This window comes from Strongylocentrotus purpuratus, unplaced genomic scaffold (assembly GCF_000002235.5).
Source record: "Strongylocentrotus purpuratus isolate Spur 01 unplaced genomic scaffold, Spur_5.0 spur5_scaffold_13, whole genome shotgun sequence".
Lineage (NCBI taxonomy): Eukaryota > Metazoa > Echinodermata > Echinoidea > Camarodonta > Strongylocentrotidae > Strongylocentrotus > Strongylocentrotus purpuratus.
This window is the reverse complement of record NW_022145598.1, coordinates 34259132-34283178: the sequence shown is the minus strand read 5'-3', so window position 1 is coordinate 34283178 and position 24047 is coordinate 34259132. Positions and strand designations below refer to the sequence as shown.

The following is a 24047-nucleotide window of genomic DNA, read 5'->3' as shown; positions in this document are numbered from 1 at the left end:
AAAAGATATGATTGCGAATGAAATTCGTCCTTGAATGAAAAAACAACAACTCCAATTTACTTCCACGGAACGTTATAGGTGGGACAATACACAAGGGTTGCGTGTTGATCCTCTACTTTTCAAATAATGACTATCGAATAATTACAACACAAACACATTTGGTAGCATTGATTATTAATATGGTATACATCTAAAATACACATTGCTGTAGAAAACAGCAATTATAAGTATCGTCTTTGGCTTTGATATATTTTATATAATATCAATCGTAATGCAACTTTAAAATGATTGACGCAAAGAGGTCCGGTAAATAACAAACGTCTACGGTGGACGCCATCTTTGGATTTTTTTTTGTTTAAAGATTCAACTCGATGTTTTACCACTTTAAGGTAAGCGATCGATATGATCAATCATGATTTGCAATCTGTAAATTAACTCATATAATTTGACAAAAACGTAATTTGATTTTGACTAACACAGACCCTACCTATACGGGAGGAATTTCTGAATGTGCTATATGGAGGTGTAGCTTCTTGTTATAATGTATTTCAGATATGTACATGTAGGAACCACACGAGAAAAAAACACGTAGAAGATCACTAAACTACAGCGCAAACTTTTACAGAATGAAAATAACGATGTATATTTCAATTGAAAATGACGAGAATGTAGTCTCCATATAAAAGCTGACCAACTAATTACTTTAAAGAACTTGAAAGAAAACAATTCTTATTGGCCCTATCGTTATTGCCTTCCTTCCGGTAGCTATATTTTGTAGAAGTTGTATAAAACAAATCCATTTTCCCTTCGAAATAAAGTTATCGAAAATTCACGTAGAGCTAAGGGAGTGTCTTAGAACAGGGTACTTACCAGTGCTTCGTAAGTCGAAAGTGGACGTCGGAATTATTACATTCGCTTTTCTAAAAGGCAACAATGGGTAATGGTGTCAAGTCAACTATCAACGCGTATGGAAGCCGTTTCGTAAATACTATGTGCGCATTGGAGGATTAGGTAATTTGTAATAAAATTGCTAAAACCCATCGAGATGAATAACAAAGCTTTTCATAAAGCACATTCATGACTTTTGCATTTATTATTCTAAAATACACAAAATGGGACTTCTCCATGAGTAAAAGATCTGTGGATATTTATTTGACCCATGTTCAATGGCTACAACATAGTCTATTATTTCTCCCCTTTTTCAGTTAGTAAATCACCACAGAACCTGATATCAATCCCTAGAACTGACTATTCAGCAGTAGTTCTTCAAACGTACACTGAATAAAATAAGTTTATTGGCTAATTTTCTGTTGTTCAAGTGTAATGTTAACGTCGCGTTTATTTTTTGCCTCTCTTAATTTTGTTATCCTTAATATTGGTTTCATATTTTGATGCATAAACTGACTGAAAGCAGCATTGACAAACGTGTAATGATACCAAGTGCACGTGACATCTCAATGTTTCTGGCAGTCCTATATTATTTTCTTTACTGTTGTACCAAATCTCTGCAAATTAACATGATAGCAACAACGTACATTACTGGTGAAAAAACGCACGAATTCATCTTCACGATTATACTCAGGCGGAAAGATTTTGCCTTTCATGCAGGGCTATCAATACAATGAAAATGGAAGACTAGCATAGTAAGCAGCTTGTGTCAGTACCAGTTTGTAATTGTCTGAAAATATGACGAAATGATTACCAGAATATAAGCAGTCGAATAATGATGTTGATGGCGCAGCTTGCAATACCATCCTGTGCTACACTCGAGAGCAGTGGTAGATTCGTCTCAATAGCAATGGAGTTATAGGTCGCGTACGTATAACGGGCAATACACGATTGTATGTAAGCGAGGTCCCCCTGTCTATACAAAAGTATGCAAATGAACTTGGCTGTTGTGTACGTCATCAGGACGTATTTGACCTTTGTACCTTTGTTCGCAATCGCTTCGTTGTAGTTGCAGCTGCATGGCCTTCTCTGTAAATGATCAGAGGTGAATTTAGCCCATCCTTCTAAACATTTAAACGTTTAAATTTAAAAGAGAGTGTGGAAATTAACAGTAGTAAACGATAAACTTAAATGCGATTTTAATTGCGTGGAAATAATTCTTTCAAATCGTATATCTCGTATACGCAATGAAATACCAATGGCAATGCGTTCGAAGAATGACACGACACATGACAGAGCCGTAGGCAGCTTGCAATACCTTAATGTATTCGCCGATCTTTCGATGTATTTCAAGATCTTGATCAGGATTCCGAGACAACTAACATAAATTTATGACTTGAACTTAAATCTAAATTCATATTTACATATGTAGCTGTACGATCTAACCCATCATGTACTCATCATTTCTCTCAATCTAGTACAGTCTGGATTTAACCACGTGCCGTTTGGTTCAAGGAACAACCCTTTAAACTAAAGGCTTATACATTATCCAACAAAAACCGTACAACCGTAACGTAAACCTGAAACCTCCAATGTAATACGTAGTATTCACGAGTCTATCAATGATAACGTTGACATTCTTGGACACATTTGCAGGTACAAAATAAACATTCTGTAAACAAATAATTTAGCGTGCTAAGGGTTTAAAATATGGAATAAAAAAAATATTGTGGGGCCCATATGGGTTTTATCTGGTTACAAATGGGCTGGTATATGTGCCCCACAATATTTTGCACCATCGTCCACAACGACCTTTCGAATCGGAGGGGTCAAATGGTGGTCACATTTGTTTACATGCAGTTTGCGTGTTCAGAATGGCATTGGTGAGGTTCAGTGGATTGGGTTATTTGACAAGCTATCCACCCTTTAATGTTTTCAGAAAGGTGTTCTAAATTAAAATTTGTATGCCAAGCACTCACAAGGAAACTAATAAACATGTTTCCCTTCAAAATGACACATACATAAGTTCATTGTAAAACCCATAAACTATCCAACTAAAGTCTAGGATATACTCACTGTTCTTGGAATATATGAGAGGGGTTGGGCACAACATGCACACGCCATTTTCAAATTCTTGGATCTTTACACAGTGGCAGGTGATACTTTCCAATACGATGGGGAAAATGTCATATGCATACAATGTCAAATGTTACAATTTCACAGCTATAAATATTAGAGGAAATAATGTCAGATCGCAACTTGTCTTTTGTGATTTTTTTCCTTCCAAGTGTCTCGCAACTTTTGAAACTTAGTTTGCAAAATCTGCAACAATTTGCGAGGTCACACAACATTTCGCAGTCCACATGCTGGGCTAAAAATGGAACGAAAATTGACATCTTACATACATTTGTGTACAAAACGCTAATTTTCGCATATTGCTCTTTAACGCTGCAAATCATGTCATTTACTGCTTGTATTGATCGTGTTTGTCTGGAACACAGCAAAATATGAATAGGAAAAATAGAACAATAACATAGAAGGTAATTTCAATTTATAATCACATCTTATGAGATTGAAGTAAAAAAAAAAATGATATCAAATAAAAATAATAAATTGAATGGGTTACACAAGCTCACGTAAGTGCCTTGTTTTTATATTGATGGCGTCTCTGTGTAATCCTGACCTAAATTCCCTCTCATCAATATTCACTATACGTCCCATGCACCACAACCATAAACCAATCGCAACACATCAGTCGCCAAATCACCACCAAGCACACATTCTTCGTTAACAAATTACAAGCAAGAAGATTGATTAAAATCATCAAATTGCAGCCTTAAAAACGTCCTCTTTTGTGACTATCAAAGAAGAACAAGGCTCATTAAAGACCGAAAAGTCGAAGGAGTTCTTAATTAATCACAGGGGCTTCTACTCCGAGGGACCGGAGCAACCAAGAGTATGTGTGTGACTGTCAGATGCAACTCCTTGTAACAAAATATTGAAACGGTACTGCTCTACAAAAGAGACATTGTATGTTGACCCTCGTGTATTGAAGCTGAGTTAATAGATTTTGTAACATCAATATTCGATAACGATTAATTATTTAGGTACTATAATAGCAGAAGAATGATTGTCTGAGTCGTCATAAGTCATAAGTTGTCACCTCCGACAATTTTACCTCTAAAGCAGGTTCGCGGCAGTAGTGGATTTTGTACAGTGCGTGGGTGGGAGAGGAGGGGGGGGGGATCTGATGGTTTGCGTCATGGAACTAATATAAAAACCGCGCCAATCTTCACACGTTGAATAGTGAAAAAGCACCCAAATACCCGATAATATAGACATCTGGGTGGGAACCCTTTGTTGCTTGAAGGCAAGCGATCCTTTGTGCGTGGACATGGAGAAAAAAAAAAAACATTTGTTTTTCATTATCGCTTACAAAAATGATTTAACATATCTGTTCATATCCACATTTCAATCAAAATTTCTTCTCATCAGTGCACTTTCATAGCCCCCAAAAGAAACGAACAAGTTCAAATGCATTAATACCTTTTTAAGGAATGTGAAATGATCAAAAAATGTAATTATAATTTGTTTAAAAAAACAAAACTAGAAAAATATATCATTGTATTTTGATACCGACATAATGAGATCCTATTACCCCGGAAAATAGTTTAAAGCATTATTATCTTGAATATCAGTGTTTATTTAATTTCCAATCCATGTATCCGTGTGTTCACAGGTCTCTGAAACAGCGAACCCGTAGTCCTTCCAGAAAATACTGTAACTAGCCTGCATATTTCGAAGGTAAGCATAATTTGATATAATGATCAGAATTTTTCTATGCGGTATATAAGCCAATGCACAATGCATTACACAAACCTGTTGTTCGCAAAAGTGAAGTTCACTCATGGTGATTATCTACACCTGTTATTGGGTGAGCACATTATTGATGTCAAAGTCCCCATGAAAACCCTCTTAGACTACCATGAGCCTTTAAAATGGTATTATTTGAACGAACCCAGAATATTTGAATAATGGATATAGTATCATATGATATGAAATAAGCATTAATTGTTATGATCATGTTTTGCAAATTTAATAATTTTTATTTGGCGAAATGCTGCTGGAGAAAATTAGAGTTAAAAAAAAAAACCCAAAACACTGTAGGCCTATAGCAGTGCCGGATCCAGGGGGGCGGGGGGGGGGGCCTGGAAAAAGGAGTTAAAACACGTTAATTTTACCTTTTTGGAGACCCCCCCCCCCCCCTGGCGCTCAAGGGGGGGGGTGCGATTTGTCAAATTTTTGAGGGCAAAACAAAAAATTAGTGCTCACTATCCCCCCCCCCCCCCCCCCCCCACTGAGCGAATTATCGGCCGGTGCGATTTTCAAATTTTAGCACACTTAATTTCAAATTGATTTCAAATTTGGAACCCCCCCCCCCCCTCCCCCTCCCGCCCCATTAAGAAATCCTGGATCCGCGCCTGCTGTATAGAAACAGGACAAATATTTCGCAGTGTTTGAAATTATCTCCACAAAATTAAGGCAGTAATGAATTTTAAGCTTTATAAATTATTTCCATCCATTTATACATATAAGTGCAATGGTCATTGCAACTTTACCAATTCGACGGCGTCTCTAGAAAGTGTCTTATCAAGGTAAATGATGACAGAGGACAAAGAAACGTAGCTGAACCTCAACTCTTTATTGACCAAGCTTTCGACTTGTCACCAGCTTTCTTCATTTAGTTCCAGATGTTTCGGTGGGGTCTTGATGTATGTACATACATCACTCCTCCCCACCCACACACACGAACAAACACACAACCGATTTGTTAAGGAAGCTGTGGTTGTACTTTAAGTATCTTTAACAAAATTAGTACCATATAACGCATCAAGGGTTTCAAATCTAACTACCATCTTTAGGTACCTCGTGTCTCTTTTTGAATATAAATACTGAACTTTGAACAAAACAAAACTTTCATTTGATATACCAGATTACAGCATGTTGGAAACGATGGAAATCCTCCATCCCTACATCACTGAGGACATTTGTAAGGTGGGAACAAAAGGCTGCTGTCAACATGATGATGAGCCACTCCCACATTCTCGCAATTTCCCAAAGAAAGGTAAAGTCAAATTGACATTATACACACTCTACCTACATGTACGTATATAATATGAACAGCTTAATTCCAAATGGAGCTAAGTCCACTTTTGCTGAAAATTGAGTTATTGATATCAGATTATTGTTTACTTGATAAGTACCCGTCTTTAAACAAAAATATTTACCTAAATTTTTAGAGCAATTATGAAAAAATGCACCTTTTAATATAATTTTTCCTTAGACGCCTGTACAAAATCTGGTAAACAATTTCTTTTTCTCTCCGAAGTTACACAAATGGATTTAGCTCCTTTTTAGAATTAAACTCTTCAAATAATCATTTTACCCATTGAATTTCATCATCAAAGCCACTCGCCGCAGTGTTATTGATACCCTGTTATTTGTTCATGGAAAGGTCTACTATCAACATTCTTCAGGGTAGTGACGTCAGTATTAATACTGCTCTTCATATTGACCCTGCCATTCTTATAAGGGAGTTTACAGATACAATCTGCGCATGGGCAGATAAAGGTCATTTGTACCAAAAAGGTAAAACCCATAACTTAGAGATGAATACTGGATATGCGCTCATGAAAGTTATGTAACATTATTCATTTATGCACCAACGGTACATTCTAAGATACGCAGGTGGAAGTATTCTTTTCAAGAGGGCAAACAAAAGGTATTCATGAAGCACATCTAGGACTTTGGCAGTTAATATTCAAAGACGCTCAAAGTGGAACTTCTCCATGTGTAAAAGATCTGTGGAAAGTTGGGGTCATTTGTACCATGTGCTATCTGTAAACTCCCTTATTACCCCTGAAATTGCAAGGTACCCATTTACAGGTGTGTGGAGAGTGGCAAATGTGGATTAACATGAGGATTCAAATCCTTAACCCTTTGATCGAGAGTCATGAAAATGAACAGATATATATCACGAAACCTACACAGGTTAATATTTTCACCAGACTCTTGTCAGTATACTTTATTATGATCTCATGAATAAATGTTGTTATTTCTCGGTCCCCATTTTCCCAGCTATTTTATCATAAATTTCGTCAACATCAAATTTATCAGAATACCTGTGTTGTACAATGTCGGAAAATGATTATTATTTGTATAGAAGAGTTAATCAATTTGTTCCTCTTTTTACGCAGAGTACGATCAATCGGAGGATCGAAAGAGTTCGATGAACTCTAACTTTGGGAATCGGCGGCCTGAGTTCGCTAATGTTCGGTCAGGGGTAAGAAGCATTAAATTGGAGATGATACAGAGTATAACTCTTCTGAGAAACAACCTCGTGCGTTCCATAGTAGCAGCACCTTTGATATCTACATCTTCACGACTAGACAGACTGTTCTTTTTGGTGATTGACAATTCGGCTGATCAAAAAGTACGAAAATCCATGAATTTTCTAACTCTAGGTATGAAGGGGTACAACAATTTACCATGTAAGGGTATTCAGGGATCAAAGAGATTTCACTCTACATGTCTGCTGAGATCAAAGGTCCTTAACTCTGAGGGTCTCCGACAGTGGTATAGGGAATCCCACATCGAAGGTCTGCAGAGATCGGAGATTGTACACTCTGCGGGTCCACGTAAACATGACAAATCACCCTACATGTCCAAATCAAAAGCTGTCAACTCTGCGGGTGAGCCGAAACCTGACAATTTCTCCTCTTACAGGACCGAAGGTCTGCACAGATCAAAGACTTGGCAAGACGAAAGCTTGAACAGATCCCAGACTTTACATTCTGAGTGTCTGCAGACATCAGACGAGCTCTACTCTAACAGTTGTAATAACTCGACCCATCCCTCCTTTAAGGGCACACGAGGAATCAATCTTGTCCTTCAGAATGCTCTTCAGGCACTCATTCTTCTAATTTCGATGTTACTGAGACTGGCTGGAAAATATCGTCATGTTGTCATTCTCATTGCTTTCCTAACCAGAGCCGGATGTACAGGTAAACTATCAAAAACGTAACTCCTAAGCGCTTTAAAAGGGTTAATTTAAGTTTATCGATCTTTTTATTTTGTTAATATGCATGTTTATGAATCTAGGGGGTTGATCTTTACAAGCCATTATCTCACGTCCTATTTCTTTAGAACTGAAATTAGATTAATACTAAGACCCGGAAACGTCTATGGAACGTTTTATCCTCAGATGTAGGGCCAAACCTTTTTTTCTTCTCCATCTTTGGCGACAGTAGGTTAGAAGATTAAAGTAGAAGAAGAATATAAATATATTTAATAAATTTATTCTGAAAATGATTTATCATCATATGGTGAATGATGACATGCATTCGACTGCGATTTCAAGATACCCTTTGTTGAAATAATGAAGAGGTGACTTTTATTTCCACTTCTAAATGGAAGGTCACGGAAGTGTGATGAGGTTTATTTGCTCTCCATTAACATTGGAAACATAATTGTGATTGGCACAAGTTGATAAGTCGTTGTAAATACAATATGAATACAATCATTTTTCCTGTATGATCCATGATAGCAAACAGCAGTAGGCACATGTATAAAATCATGTTTTATATCAATAGATGAATATGCATTAAGGGGATTTTTGAAGTCCGCTTTGCAAATGTTTCGTATTGCACGGGGTGATGGGGTTTATTAGTCGATTCTCTATGTCCTGTGAATTCGTTATGTCCTTTGCTTTATAATAACGTTTTCAAACAAGGCTGACGTGATTTGTTTCTCTTCCTAGATGTTCACGTACCTATCAATTGCACGAGTGCAGCCGTGATGATATCTCCAAATTACCCATCTCCATACCAGGAAGATGATAACAAACAATGGTTTGTGACCGCACCAGAAGGAAAAATGATCCTTCTGACCTTCAATAACTTCAGTCTCGGGTCTTCCGGTGACGTAAAGGTTATAGAAAAAGGCAGCGATAGAAAAAGGCAGCGCTACATTGGAGAGGAAAACACTTTTCCTCCATTTTTGTCCAGGAGAAACAGCTTACTTTTGAGATTTGCATCAGATGGATCCCCCACAGGGAATGGATTCAACATTTCCGCCTCATGCTTCGAATTGTCAGGTATGGATTCTCGAACAATGCTTATCAAATGAGACTTATTATGCGTCATCTTGTATATGCTTCATAGAAGACGATCGATCAATACACTATCACGGATGTTCTAAAGGAAGCTGTGTTTAAAGAGAATCTGGGGGGATTTGGTAATTTACAAAAAATATTGAATAAAACAGCAAATGAGAGGAATATAATCAACAAATTTAGGAAACATTTGGCTTCAACGAAAATTGAATTCAAATATTCACCTTTATCTGTTATATTTGTTATACATGTATATTCAAAATGCTACTAGGCAGCATGATGCCTTTAAACTCAGCAAATTAAATCCATTAGAAATAACATAGGCCACGTCATCCACATAAATTATTCCCTTTTTGTATGATCATCATGAAATGACACTACCAGGTCTAATACTTTACACTTGCCAGTTTTATATTTTAAAGAGAAGGTTGAGTTCTGAGAAGAGGTGAAACAATTATTTGTGAGCGTTATCGTTGTTATTATGCAAGTGTGGAAGAACATCAGATGAAACATGTTACCTGAAAAGCATGGCTCTTTTAATGCCTACATATTCTAAATATGGCATGTAACATCGTAAAAATCGGGACTGATTTTTACCCCACGTGTTCGTGTAGTCACATATACATCTTTCTGTGTACAGTGCTTGTAACTTCACCAAGACTTGGCCTAATTTCTTATCATTTTTGATGATTCAATGCAGAACCTTCCCAGATAGCAAAGTATCTGGGGCCCATATGGGATTTATCTGGGCGTATCTGGGATACAATATGGGCCCCAGCTGTGATGCACATATGGGGCCCATTTGGATCCCATATAGCCCATATGGGGCCCATATACCGTTTGCACCCGGTCCCCAAATGGGTACCATATGGGCCATGTTGGTTTTTACATCTGGGTCCTTTGTGGGTCCCACATGGTATCAATATTGTCTTTTTTTCTGGGTCCAATATGGGCCCCACATGGTTTCAAGATCGTGTTTTTATCTGGGTCCTATATGGGCCCCACATGGTATCAATATTGTCTTTTTTTCTGGGTCCAATATGGGCCCCACGTGGTACCAAGATCAGATATTCATCTGGGCCCCTTATGGGCCCCACATGTAATCAATGTCCTCTTTCCATCAGGGTCCAATATGGGCCCCACGTGGTACCAAGATCAGATATTCATCTGGGCCCCTTATGGGCCCCACATGTAATCAATGTCCTCTTTTCATCTGGGTCCAATATGGGCCCCACGTGGTATCAAGATCAGATATTCAAGTGAGGTTTTTGGTATCATTTGGGGTCCACATTATAAATGTAGATCGTAAAACACAGAAAAATAAAATCAACATACGAAATCAAGATATATTTTCTTTTCTTTTTAATATGGTAAGAGGAAAACGTTACTTCTTCCATAATAAAACTCAACACATGAACTATAAATGTTACTACATTTACATGTATTAGATACAGGGTACATCTTCTACTGTTTATATACATGTCACCTACAGTCCCAAAACATGGTATGTACTTCAAACTTCCACTAAGATATGATTACATAAATGTCAGGATTCCCACAGAAACTTGAGGACTAAATTCCATGACCCATCTTCACCCTAGCTTTTCCATGACCAGATAAATACCATTCTGGTATGGGTTATGGTGTCCAAGCGGCGTATGAATTCCGCTTCCATCGTCTGTCGAAATTGGAATGCTGCAATAGCCATGTACTACCCATATCCGCAATCCATTTCCGAGACTGTGGGAACCATGCATGTACTCTAATACTACGTACACATCGTTATCTCGGGGGGGGGGGGGGGGGGGGGGGAGAGTAGAAAACAGATATCAATATGCATATAAATAAGGCATATAAGACATTTAAGCATAAAGTAATTATTAGTTTGGCAAGAATATAATGTATCTTTCAGCTCAAGAAAATAACGTAATAATAATCATTTTCATTTACCTTAATATTTGCAGCAAATTAAGTTTGGCAAGTCATGCATAAAGTGGTTATAATAATTTCCATAAACCTCAATTGGCAGCAAGTTTGCTATTTGCTTATACTATCATATAGACTATATACATGTAGTACTTGCATTTCAAATATAAACTAGAAACCCACAGTGTCAATAGGACACGGATGACTTGCGTAATGTAATTCAACAAATATCTTGGTTCTTTTAATTTATACGCATATTTAATGAGCATTTCATTTATGTATATTCATGCATATTTAATGAGCATTTCATTTATGTATATTTACGCATATTTAATGAGCATTTCATTTATGTATATTTATGCATATTTGACCTTCGTATTCCGAATCCTAACTTAACATCCAAATTCGATGAAGATTTTCAAAGTTATCGAATGAAATCCAATTTAGGGATGAACGGACAGGGGCACCACTGCGGTAAAAAATATATATTCAAGATTGAATTGGTATACCACGCTTTTGGCATGTAATTAGAAGAGAATGTAACATTATACCTTCTGATCTCGGTGCATCATCCGGTTTATCAAAATTTCAATTACATACATGTCTTCAAATACGATATGTCACACTTAAAAACACCTCCCGTTTGTGCTACATACTTAGACATGAAATCGTTTGAGACATCGTATAGCACATCATGATAGCATACAATATAATCAGCCAGACAACAAATATCTAGTTGAACTCATTTCAAGAACATAATAAACTTTTTAAACTTAGTTGTATATCAGAAGTGGTACGTAGCAACAAATTTTGCAGTTCATGATCTACTTTTGCAATCTGAATAAAAAAAAAGTTAAAAAACTCATTGGAAACTGATAATATTCTTTAAATCAAACTAGTATATTCATTTCTATATCAAAATGACATCCTATCTTCTCAATGTAGCTAGGATATTTTTGGCGGCTGCCGGGCAATAGAAATGTCACTCCTGACAACAATAGTCAACCTGTTCGAAATGTCGAGCCACTCATCCTCTCCAAGCGCTATAGCTCTCCTTAGAACTATATGCTAAGAAAGATAACAGTCCTTTTCAGGACTACCACACCCCAAGAAAGATTACTGAGTCAGAGTCCTTTTCAGGACTCCTCAACACACTCTCTCTCTCTCTCTCTCTCTCTCTCTCTCTCTCTCACACATGGTGCACCCGCAAATATACTGTATATCTACATCACCATGCAAGCCGACACTTACAAGCAGCATCTACGTATTGGTGTGTACTGCAAGGTTCTGGAATCGTCGAAATGATAAGAAATTTGGCCCAGTCTTGGTAAAGTTACAAGCACTGTACACAGAAAGATGCGAATATGGGACTACATGAACATGTGGCGTAAAAATTGAACCTCAATTTGTAATGTTACATGCCATGTTTATAATATTAAGGCATTTGAAGATCCATGCTTTTCAGGGAACATTTTTATCTGATGTTTTTCCACACTTGCATAATACAATGATAAAGCTCACAATTTTTTTTCTCACCTCTTCCCAAAACCCAATCTTCTCTCTTAACATGAATACCTAAATAGATGGAAAGTCTCAAACGCTGGCAAATTTTGGGGCATATACATGTATACATGTACATATCAGTTGTGTAAACCAAATTATTATAATGTAAATCTAATCTGAATGAAATATATTCCTAACACGAAAACAAGCATTTTTTAATATTTTTGCTGATAAAATACTGGTAAAACTGGCAGATAAATGTGAACCATTATTGAACAGCTTAAAGATGACCTAAGTGCTGTGTCATACCAGTAGCAAGGCTATCTGGCAAGTTTTAATGAGATGTCATGACAAAAATAAATATTCTAAAAAAGAATTCTTTAAAATTTTGTATTGATGAATTATACGTGTGAAGGCAAAGGTATAATTTTACTATACATAAAGAAGTTCACATCAACATAAAAAAATTCAACCAAAAAAAAACATGGCGTCCGAGTATTAGTAAAGTAGTTAAAGTACAAGTCCACTCCACTGAAAAGTTGAGTCGATTAGATAGACAAAGATCCATACAGCCCCAAAATAACTTGGTTTTGGAAAATGGTCCTCAGACTTATTTTTAATAATTTTGTTTAAAGGCCATCTGTACTAGTTTGGCTAGAAGGGATTAGACCACACGGCAAGATCCCTGACAGGTGGCTATCTCATCAACTCGGCTCTCAAATAACATAAATAGAGGATCATGGGGAACCAACAGGCACCGATTGGGGAAGTTTTCTATATAGAGGGAGCAAGTAGCTACAAGTAGTGCAGTAAGGCTTTAATGAGCAAAAATCAAGTAAATGATCGAGCCGGTTCCCCTCACAATGCATTGCGCGACATTTTTTTGTGACCTAGGGTCCTCACAACACAGACAGAGGCGTATACGTCACATCTGTGCGGCAAATTTAAAAGTTTTGCTTGAAAAAAGCTGTGTATTGAAGATTACTTTCTCAGATTCCTTCCGACCGAACAAAGGTGACATGGTCGATTGTGGCAGGGCGAGGCGACCTGGATGTACTTGCTGAATGTTTGTAGGTCGGCATAACTGGCATAATTTTGAAAAGCTTTCCTCTATAGGGATCCCATGCAGATGAATTCTCAAACTCTCACCCTTGTCTTGCCTTGAAGTGTGTTGAACAGTTTAGTCTTACAAATCAAGACTGCATGTTCACTGGAACAGTCCACTTTGATGACTTTCCCGCAGCCGAAGATACCCTGAAAAATAAATAAAAGATTAGCACATTGTAGAATTGTATTATGCTCTCAAATCAAATATGTTGATATTAGCATACATGTACTCTACAAATGTACCATACCTGCCAACCCTTCCGAATTATCCAGAATATTCCATTTTTCTGGATTTTTAGGACCTCAATTTTTTTTGTTTTTTTTGTTGCTTAAGCCAAATTAAGCTTGTTTTATCATATACCGCGATGTGAGAGTTCACGTATTGCGTGCGTTGAAGGGCTGCATGATTGAGCAGCGAATTTGTATTCGCTTTTTTGCACAGATTTTAGTACCGCGTATTGCCAGTTACACTGCGGCTGCACGTGTGAACGTCTGTTAAGGGTACAGATTTCTTATTTTCGAAGACATACCGGGCTAAAAATTCTTAATTCTCATTTTCAAATGTTGGCAGGTATGATGTACTTGCATCATTTGCAAATTCATGACATGAGATGCCCCAATGGCTATATACATGCATTAATTATGACTGATGAGCCGCCCCCCCCCCCCCACTCAGTGTTATTTAGGGCAAGGGACTAAGCGTATGCATGTTCCCCCCTCCCCCTTTGAAAGCACCCCCTATCTCCTGTGTGTAATTTTAATACGGGCCAGATTTTTTAAAGCACCCTATAAGTCAATATGGGCCAAACTTTGTTGCATTAATGTACTCCTTTACCAGAGATTTGGGGTACACGAACACGGTCCCTCCAACCCGGCGTGATAGGGGGCCGGGCTTATTAGCTACTTTCCAACTATGATCACTGGACCGATCACTACATGAATGATTCATGCACTTACATGTGCATGTGCAGAGCTCAGAGCCTGTTAATGAAAACGATTCAAACAGCGCTGTTTACTCAAAATTGCTGAATAGACTCTATGCATGAATCGAAGAAAGAAAGCCCTTCTCAACCTCTTATATATACAGCAATTTAGAGCGAACGGCGCCTAGAGTAAACGAGGGGGTAATCGACCATCACCAGTTTTCGGCCGGTCCTTTGGATGCATGGTAAAATTCCTTTAAAATACATGTACATCGCATAATAGCATCACATATCCCACACATGCCATACCATGGTCACTGAAGAACCACATTCGCAATGGAAAATATATCCTAAAATATCACATTTTAGCGATGTAATCAGCGGTCCCGCTACCCAAATCTGAAAAAAATCGAGTATCTTACGCATGTCTGTAAGAAATATGGGTACCATAAAATGAGCTTTATTTCAAGTATTTTTCATATTTAGAGCCCAATTTTGTGTGAGTCGCAAGCTCAAAAGTATCTCATTGCATGTATTAAATCAACGCAGCCGGACACTCCAACGTACACACGATATCTCTGTCTAATTCAGATTTCAATTTCCGATCACCGCAGAACTAGTTTTCGGCATGGTGAGCTCCGGCTCGGGATACCTGCTCCGCACGCTAGTGCTATAGATCGGGGAAACGCACGGCGCGGGTGCGCTTCCTATTGACTTTGTACATATGACCGAAAACTGTCTCGCTAGGTCGATAATTTTGTCTCCGATACAGTGAAAATTGAAATGGATACTGTCATGGCAAATCATGATTTTTTTTTTCTGGGATTCTTTGTTTGTTTGAATAATAATATTTGCTTCATGATTTGAATAAGAACTGATAATAATAGGAAGTAAAGAGTCTTAAAAATAGGATTTTGTCTTAAGTGGCCGAAAACCCCCCTCCTATCATGAATATTAATATTTGCTCCGCCGTGACTGCGCATGCGTACTTTCTCTTCGCCATGTTAAATCAACGAACATGGATGAATCATCGGGTTAGCACAAAGAATCATCCTTTTTCCCCGAGACTTCTTCATATTATTTCAAGTGGTTGGAAAGATGCCCAAAAGGAGTAAAAAAAAAAGATTGTTAAGTCTAGTCAAAGTTGTAATTAGACTACCTCTTTTTCAGTATTTACTTTGCGAAAACATGTGACCAAACCCGCTCAGCCACTGTTTGAATCGTTTTCATAAACCTTTAGCATCGGCGTCGGAGCTCCATGGAGTACGTTACTTTCATGGATGCAGTATTAATTGTACAGTAGGGAATATAATCTAGTAAATCTACTATCATCATCAATTGCGATCCGTTTGGATTTTCTCATGAACAAAATTTACAAAAAATCATAAGGAAGAATGAGATTTATAAGAGAGAGAGAGAGACGACGGCGTGTAGTCTGCTCCCTCTTATCTCAAGTTTAACAAGTTATTTTGGACGTTTGGAGGAAATACTTTTACATTACCTGCATACTGATTCTTCAGGGAAGAATGTAATATCTACATCGGATCCTTATGGGAGTAATCTGCCATGTTATCAATGTTCCTATAAGTCTGGTTTTGGCGAGACATCTATAGCTCCATGTTTTAAGTGTGCTGTACGTTCTACACGTAGTATGTTCTATCCTGTGCATGCTAGGAATGTTCAAGTGTGCTGTGCATAGTGTGTATGAAATGTTCTGACCTTAACACATAGTGGGATTTATTACCGCCCTGCTCCGAACTGACCATTAATTTCATCTGACCTCAAAATGCCAACCACCAAGTCTCAGTCAGCAGAGATTGCTCGGCAGGTTATCGCCGAGTTGGAAAGCAGCAGTCTTTTAAAGAAGTTGGTGAAAGATGCAGTCCAGGAGGCTGTATCTGGCATCGCTGCTCGGTTAGAGGAGCAAGAAGGGCGGGTAATGGATTTGGAGGGGAAGGTGAAAGCGCAGGAAGATGAAATCAAGCGCCTTAAGAAGGAAGGAGAAAGCTGTACAGTTTTTTGTTCAGCTTTAGAAATAAAGCTAGATGCGTTAGAGCAGCAGGGAAGGTGTAACAACATCCGAATCCTCGGAGTAAAGGAGTCTGCAGAGGAGATTCCGGAGGTGGTCGCGATGGAGGTTGGAGAGAAGCTTGGAGTCAAACTAACCCCAGCTGACTTCGATCGCTGTCATCGCCTCGGCACGTCTTCACCTGATGCCAATCAGAGAAAAAAAACATCGCCCTCTTCTGGTAAAGTTTTCAAGCCGGCGCATCAGGGGTCTGGTAATGGGAGCCAGATCCAAGCTCAAAGGCACTGACATCTTCCTGAACGATGACCTCACACCCGCCAGACAGAAGCTTTTGTACAATGTCCGCCACTGCCCGAAAGTAGAGCGATCCTTTAGCCAAGAAGGGAGGATCTTTGCGGGCATGAAGAACACAAGCGGCGGCTTTACCAAAAAACTTATAACTTGTGATGCAGACATTGCTAAGCTCTGAAAACCAACAGAACAGTACACCAGCATCTCATTATCATACTTTCAGTATTTTTCCTTGCAGTTTTTCTATGGCAGCCTTTACATGCCCATTTTATTGCCTTACGTTATTTTTATACATTTTCTCGTTTTCATGTATTTTCTTATTTAACTTCTTTTTCTGGTCTTTTTTTTTGTTCTTCTCACTCTCTTGCAATTATTATAGATCCTTCCTATATTGTAGCTTAAAATGTGTTTTTGTTACCTTTTAATCTTTGTAGTATATTAATCTCCCATATATGTGTTAATATGTTTTCTGACAATCTTCTTGACTTGTACTCCCAACACTTAGACTTCATATTTTATTTTGTGATTCCAATCCAAGATGGTTAATATAGAAGAAGTTGCTTGTAATATTTTTGAAAATAATGCAAGCACGCTAGAGCCCAATTTTAATGATAATTTTGATCATGCCTCTCCAATTGTTTGTCATTACTGTTCAGAAAATCAATTTATGGATGGGTTTCGTAATAAATGTGAAAATGATGTTACTGTCCTACATTTAAATGTTAGAAGTATGCATAAAAATGTTGATGTTTTTAATACTCTTATCAGAAACCTCAATGATAGCTCTACAATAATTGGGGTCACGGAGACTTGGTTTTCGAGTGAGAGTGATGTTAATTTATATTCTATTTCTGGATTTAGTTTGGTGTCTAATCACAGACGTGATAAAAGAGGCGGTGGTGTTGCTTTATACATCCCAGTTGGTATGGATTTCCAAGTAAGGCATGACTTAAATGTGATGACTGATCAGTTGGAGTCTATTTTTGTAGAGTGTTTTATTCCAGGCAAAAAGAATGTTATCTTTGGAGTTATATATAGACCTCCCCAGAGTAATATAGATCTTACTGTGAGTGAATTGCAGAGTATATTGTTGAACCCACTATTTGTCAATAAGTCAATATTCTTAATGGGAGATTATAATATAAACCTTCTTCAATGTGATGAAAATGACCATTATAATGCTTTTTTGAATATGATGTTGTCATTTTCTTTAATGCCATTAATTACAAAACCCACAAGGGTAACTGATAGTTCATCTACCCTTATTGATAACATATTTTGTAATTTGCAACCTTTTCCATCTTCAGGTATTATAATATCAGATCTTTCAGATCATTTTCCTATCTTCACTAGAGTGAATTTTCGTAATACTGCTCATAAACATGAATGTAAATATATTCGTAAAAACAATCCTACTAACATTGAGAAGTTTCGAGAAGCACTAACGGCAACTGACTGGAGTGCAGTTTTACTTGAAAAGGATGTTAATATTTCATTCAACAATTTCTTTAATAAGTTTTTGCTACTCTATGATGAAATTGTTCCGATTTCCAAATGTAATACTAGAAATCGTAAGAAAATTCCACGCATGCCATGGGTCAGTGCTTCCTTATTGAAGTCTATCAATAAGAAGAATAAGTTGTATTATTCTTATAAAGTTAGTGGAAGAGAATCATCACGTAAACGATATGTTGATTATAAAAACACCCTTACTTCAGTCTTGCGTGCAGCAAAGAAAACATATTATTTTGCTCAGTTTCAAGCAACTTCAAACGATATCAAAGGAACTTGGAAAGTGATAAGAAATGTGTTCAAGTCAAAGAAAAAAATTCTGATGTAAAGAATATTGAAATTGATGGTCGTTTAGTGGAAGATAAGAATATTATTGTGGAAAAATTCAATTATTATTTTGGCAGTATTGGTCCTAATCTGTCACGGGCGGTCCCTTCCTGTCAAAAATCTTTTAACGATTTCCTGAAAGAATCTAACAAGAAAAGCTTATTCCTTTTCCAATTAGTTAGGGAAGAGTTGCTTACTATTGTGAATTCGCTTAAGGCTGGGAAAAGTCCTGGTTACGATGGTGTCAATAATGACATAATTAAACAGGTTATCTTAGCGATTATTCAACCCCTTATTCATGTTTTTAATTCATCAATGTTAAATGGAATAGTCCCCGAAAACATGAAAATTGCAAAAGTCGTACCCGTTTTTAAAAAGGGTGATCCTCAATCTTTTTCAAATTACCGTCCTATTTCCCTTCTAACCTCCTTCTCAAAGATCCTTGAGAAAGTGATTTATGTTAGAACTTTAGAATTTTTCAACAAAAGTAAAATATTTTCAAATTTTCAGTTTGGGTTCCGAGAGAAACATACTACCTCTCATGCCTTGCTGCACTTTATAGATAAGATTTCACAAGCAATAGACAAAAAGATGCACACAATCGGTATATTTCTTGATCATTCCAAGGCATTTGATACTATAGATCATAAAATTTTGCTAGGGAAATTATCACATTATGGTGTCAGGGGCACAGCTCTGGACTGGTTTAAGAGCTACTTAGCTGACAGGAAACAATTTGTTTCTTTAAACGGTTTTGATTCAGGGTTACAGAATGTCACATGCGGCGTTCCTCAGGGATCTCTCATTGGTCCGCTCTTGTTTATTGTATATATTAATGACTTTCATTTCTCATCTGATATTTTGTCATTCATTTTATTTGCTGATGATTCCAGCTTGTACTATTCACACAAAAATTCACAAACTCTGTTAGAAACGGTTAATTTCGAACTAAGTGAAGTTACTTTGTGGATTCAAGCAAATAAATTGTCTTTAAATCTGCAAAAGACAAATTATATGTTTTTTAGTAATACAATCAAAGTGCTTCCAGGAGATGTATCATTTAATAATGTATTGATAGATAGGGTATCATCAACAAAATTCCTTGGTTTGCACATTGATGACCAAATGAGTTGGAAAATTCATGTAAATCATCTCTATAAGACATTGTCAAGAAACAGTGGCGTAATTCATAAATTGAAATCAATTTTACCTAAAGGCATCCTTCTATTAATGTACTCGACATTATTCCTCCCCTATCTTAATTATGGTGTTCTTGCTTGGGGTAAATCTCTTAAAACTAACCTTGAAAAGTTATACTTGATTCAAAAGAGAGTCTTAAGAATTATTTGTAACGTTAGCTTTCGTACGCACACTAATCCGCTTTTTTATACGCATAGAATTTTAAAGGTGCAAGATATTTATCACCTTCAACTGGGTTCTTTAATGTACGACTTCGATTCTGGTGTCCTTCCACATGCTCTAGTCAGCATTTTAAAGAAAAATAGTCAAGTTCATGACCATGCTACACGAAATGCCTCTGCGTTTCACTTACCCCAAGTAAGGACAAAGTTAACTTTTAATACTTTGGTTTTTACTGGACCTAAATTTTGGAACTCTCTAGGCTCTAGCGTTAAGCAATCTGTTAGTCTCTCTTCATTTAAGTGTAAACTTAAGGTTTATCTTCTCAATAAATACTGTGACTCATAGAGTAGTTCATTTTTGTAGTTATTATGGTGCCAAGATATATTATGTATTACTATAAATGTAAATTTTCTTCTTGATATTAATATGTGTCTAACTGAATATTTTCAGATTGTCAACCTCTTATCCCCCCCCCCCCTGTTGTCTTGTGCCCGTTGTGTGCTGTACCTATTGTCGATGTGCTGTAGTCTTCTATTATTTCTCATATTTTCTCTTTTCTCCCGTCTTGTCTAGTCTCGTCTCTCGTTTTGTTGTTGTTGTTGTGTGTGTACACTTCTTGTTTTGTTATACCCCCTTTTTCCTATTGTATTCTTAGGTAGTCACAAATATCTATTCATCATGTTTTATCCGGCTCAGAGGGGACCCTAATAATTACAAGCTCTGCTTTTACCAGGGTCTCCTTGTCTTTCTTTTAGTTAACTTTGTTTTTATCATTGCCATAATTTGTTATTTTGCATTGTAAATGTGTTATGATCCAATGTCATTATGATCCAATGTATGTCATTTGAAAGAAAGACGAATAAAATCTTATCTTATCTATCTTATCTTATAAATCTAAAAGTTAGACTCTATAACCAAATTTCCTAATTTTTACAGAAAGCATACCCAATTCTGTATCAAGCCTTAAATTATGTTTAATCTTATTACTCACCTCCTGGAGATAATGTTGATCTTTAAAGTAGACTATAGCTCCAGCAGCAAAGCAAAGTTGGTCGTTTTCTGCAGACCGATATTTCCCACACATGAGTGGCTGTGTGGGACTGTACTGTAGACCAGTCAGTGTGAGTTTTGTGACTGTATGAGAGCGTGGTAAAAAATTGAAATTCTATTTCGAGTTCGATCTTTTCTCATGTTGTTCAATACTTGCTCTGGAATAGTCTCTTACAATTCTTCTTTCCTGGTGTAAATCTAACCCTTATCCCCTATATTCTGGGTTTTAAAGGAAGACAAATCTGGCGAAACGGCAAAGTAACGGCTGGAGTGAAGAGTTAATTCAAAATTGAAAATACAGTGTGCATCCACCACTAGATGGCAGCAAACACACTAATAATTGTATTTATTTTGGGACAAATTGTTACATTATAATTCCATATTATCGGATCAGTTCAAGGTCATCAAAACAATGGAGTAGTTAGCAAATTCTTTTGCTAATAACATAAACAAATTTTTGTATACTTGATTCAGATTTTAAAAGACAGATAGATCATTTAAGTCAAAGATAAAATCAAAAAATTCTTAATGAATTAAATGATCATTCAATAAAATTATACTCCCATATTTTAAAGGGCCGGGAGAGTCTAGTTCTGAGGAGGGCCAGTAATTTGTTTGAATCATCTTTGAACTCATTTGTATTTACACAAAAAGACATTCTTTCAATATTAATTTGTTGAATTTCTTTTAATACTATTGAATGTTTAAAAACAAACATAATTTGATGGTGGGCATCCATCGAAACATTATTTCCTGGCTAATTTCCTGGGTTTTGAACAGTTTAGGTAGATTGTTTTGAAGGGGTCTCTAAAAGAGTGTAATTTATGACCACCCCCTCCCCGCAAAAAACATCTATCAATATCATGTAGAAGTATTACAAAAATTGAAAGAAATTACACAAATATAAAATGGTAAGAGCTAGAAAAAATTAAATATTAGAGATGCCAGAAATACAGCTACAAAATGACGGAAGTAAGGAAAAAATAACTAATTACAGAAGAATGATGGTACATCAATAAAGGAAATGGAAAGGAGCCAACAAAATATCAAACAAAGTTAAAAGTAAATGTAACATGCTGTTGTTTTGGGGTACTATAGGCGCGTGTTTCATTCTTTTTGATAATATTTATGCCTTTCATTTTTTTTTCTATCTTTTTCTTTCATGGTTTGTAAATTTGCACTCTTCATAAATTTCTAGTTTTTTATGACATATTGACAAACAAATGTTGGTAAAATTAATGATTTCTTAAAGTATATATATCACACACAGCTAGTGGAATAAAACCCCAAAAGTATAAGAAATTAAAGGCAACTAGCAAAAATCTAATAAATTGTAAAGAAGTATTGATAATATAAGGTAAATAGCCAGGAAATAATGAAAGATTAAAAACTAGTTCAGAAGTCCAGAAACATAAGTGAAAAAATGGGTCAGAAAAAAGTCTAGAACGTACAAAAAATAGGAAGAAAATGGGCAGTGAGAACAAAAACTAGTTCAGAAGTCCAGAAACATAAGTAAAAAAATGGGTCAGAAAAAAGTCCAGAAACGTACAGAAAATAGGAAGAAAATGGGCAGTGAGAACAATCTAAATCCAAAAACATAATAAACGAAATAGGACGACATCTCAAAAATCGAAAAGAATAGGGACAAAATAGCAAGAAATATGTAGAACATATAGTTATCAAACTACTTATTCATAGGTTAAAAAGGGTATACCATGGGTATATACCGCAGATTGTATACGGTATTACTGCAGTAGTACCGCAAAAGAACCAGGAGTACCGCAGTTTGTACTGTGAGTACTACGGCAGTACAGTAGTAGAACTGCATACGCAAAATGTGCAATAGTATGGAGTAATAATGCAGTAGTACCGCAGTAATACTGCAGTAATACCACAGGTACAAGTACCACATATGAACTACAGGTACTGCAGTACTACTGCAGTATTACTGCAGTACTACTGCGGTACTACTGCAGTACATATGGGCCCAGATATAAATCAAATAGGCCCCATATATTTTTCACCATCTGAGCCCCATCTTGAAATGCCCATATGCAGCCCATATGTAATAATAATAATAATAATAATATGTGGTACATATGGGCCCAGATATAAACAGACGGACCCCAGATATCTTCCACCATGTAGGCCCCATCTAGCAATGCCCATCTACAGCCCAGATTGGTTATAATTATGTGGTACATATGGGCCCAGATATAAACCAAATGAGTCCCATATATCTTTCACCATATGGGCCCCATCTTGAAATGCCCATCTGCAGCCCATATGAGTTATATGTGGTACATATGGGCCCATATATACACCAGATGGGCCCAAGATATCTTTTTATCATATAGGCCCCATCTAGAAATGCTCATATGCAGCCAATATGGGTTATATGTGGTACATATGGGCCGAGAAATAAACCAGATGGGCCCCAGATACCTTTCACTATATGGGCCCTATCTATAAATGCCCATCTGCAGCCCAAATGGGTTATATATGGTACATATGGGCCGAGATATAGACCAGATGGGCCCCAGATATCTTTCATCATATTGGCCCCATCTAGAAATGCCCATCTGCAGCCCACATATGGGCCCATATATAAACCAGATGGACCCCAGATATCTTCCACCATCTAGGCCTCATCTAGCAATGCCCATCTGCAGCCCATATGGGTTATAAGTGGTACATATGGGCCGAGATATAAACCAGATGGGCCCCATATATCTTTCACCATATGGGCCCCATCTAGAAATGCCCATCTACAGCCCATATGGGTTATAAGTGGTACATATGGGCCACGGATATAAACCAGATGGGCCCCAGATATCTTTCACCATATGGGCCCCATCTAGAAATGCCCATCTGCAGCCCATATGGGTTATATGTGGTACATATGGGCCACGGATATAAACCAGATGGGCCCCATTTATCTGGGCCCCATATACCA

General features: G+C 37.0%; 1 protein-coding gene and 1 long non-coding RNA gene across 2 annotated transcripts; both read left to right on the top strand.

Moving 5' to 3' along the window:
* Window positions 1–327: 327 nt before the first annotated feature.
* On the top strand, window positions 328–6052 carry LOC105439296. The gene is made up of 3 exons (XR_004063867.1): window positions 328–389; window positions 4628–4692; window positions 5882–6052. It is a non-coding gene; the product is annotated as an uncharacterized LOC105439296 (long non-coding RNA).
* Window positions 6053–7368: 1316 nt separating this feature from the next.
* LOC115918093 lies at window positions 7369–9075 on the top strand. Its single transcript, XM_030983726.1, has 2 exons — window positions 7369–7952; window positions 8708–9075. Exons 1-2 carry the CDS (start codon window positions 7394–7396, stop codon window positions 9073–9075), a joined length of 927 nt encoding a protein of 308 aa, XP_030839586.1. The 5' UTR covers window positions 7369–7393.
* Window positions 9076–24047: the final 14972 nt, after the last annotated feature.

What these genes read in the sequence shown, in the direction of transcription:
- LOC115918093 (XM_030983726.1), top strand. Translation starts at nt 7,394, where the DNA reads ATGAATTTTCTAACTCTAGGTATGAAGGGGTACAACAATTTACCATGT. An exon ending in AACCAGAGCCGGATGTACAG is followed by an intron (nt 7,953 to 8,707) that starts GTAAACTATCAA and finishes TTCTCTTCCTAG; the next exon opens with ATGTTCACGTACCTATCAAT.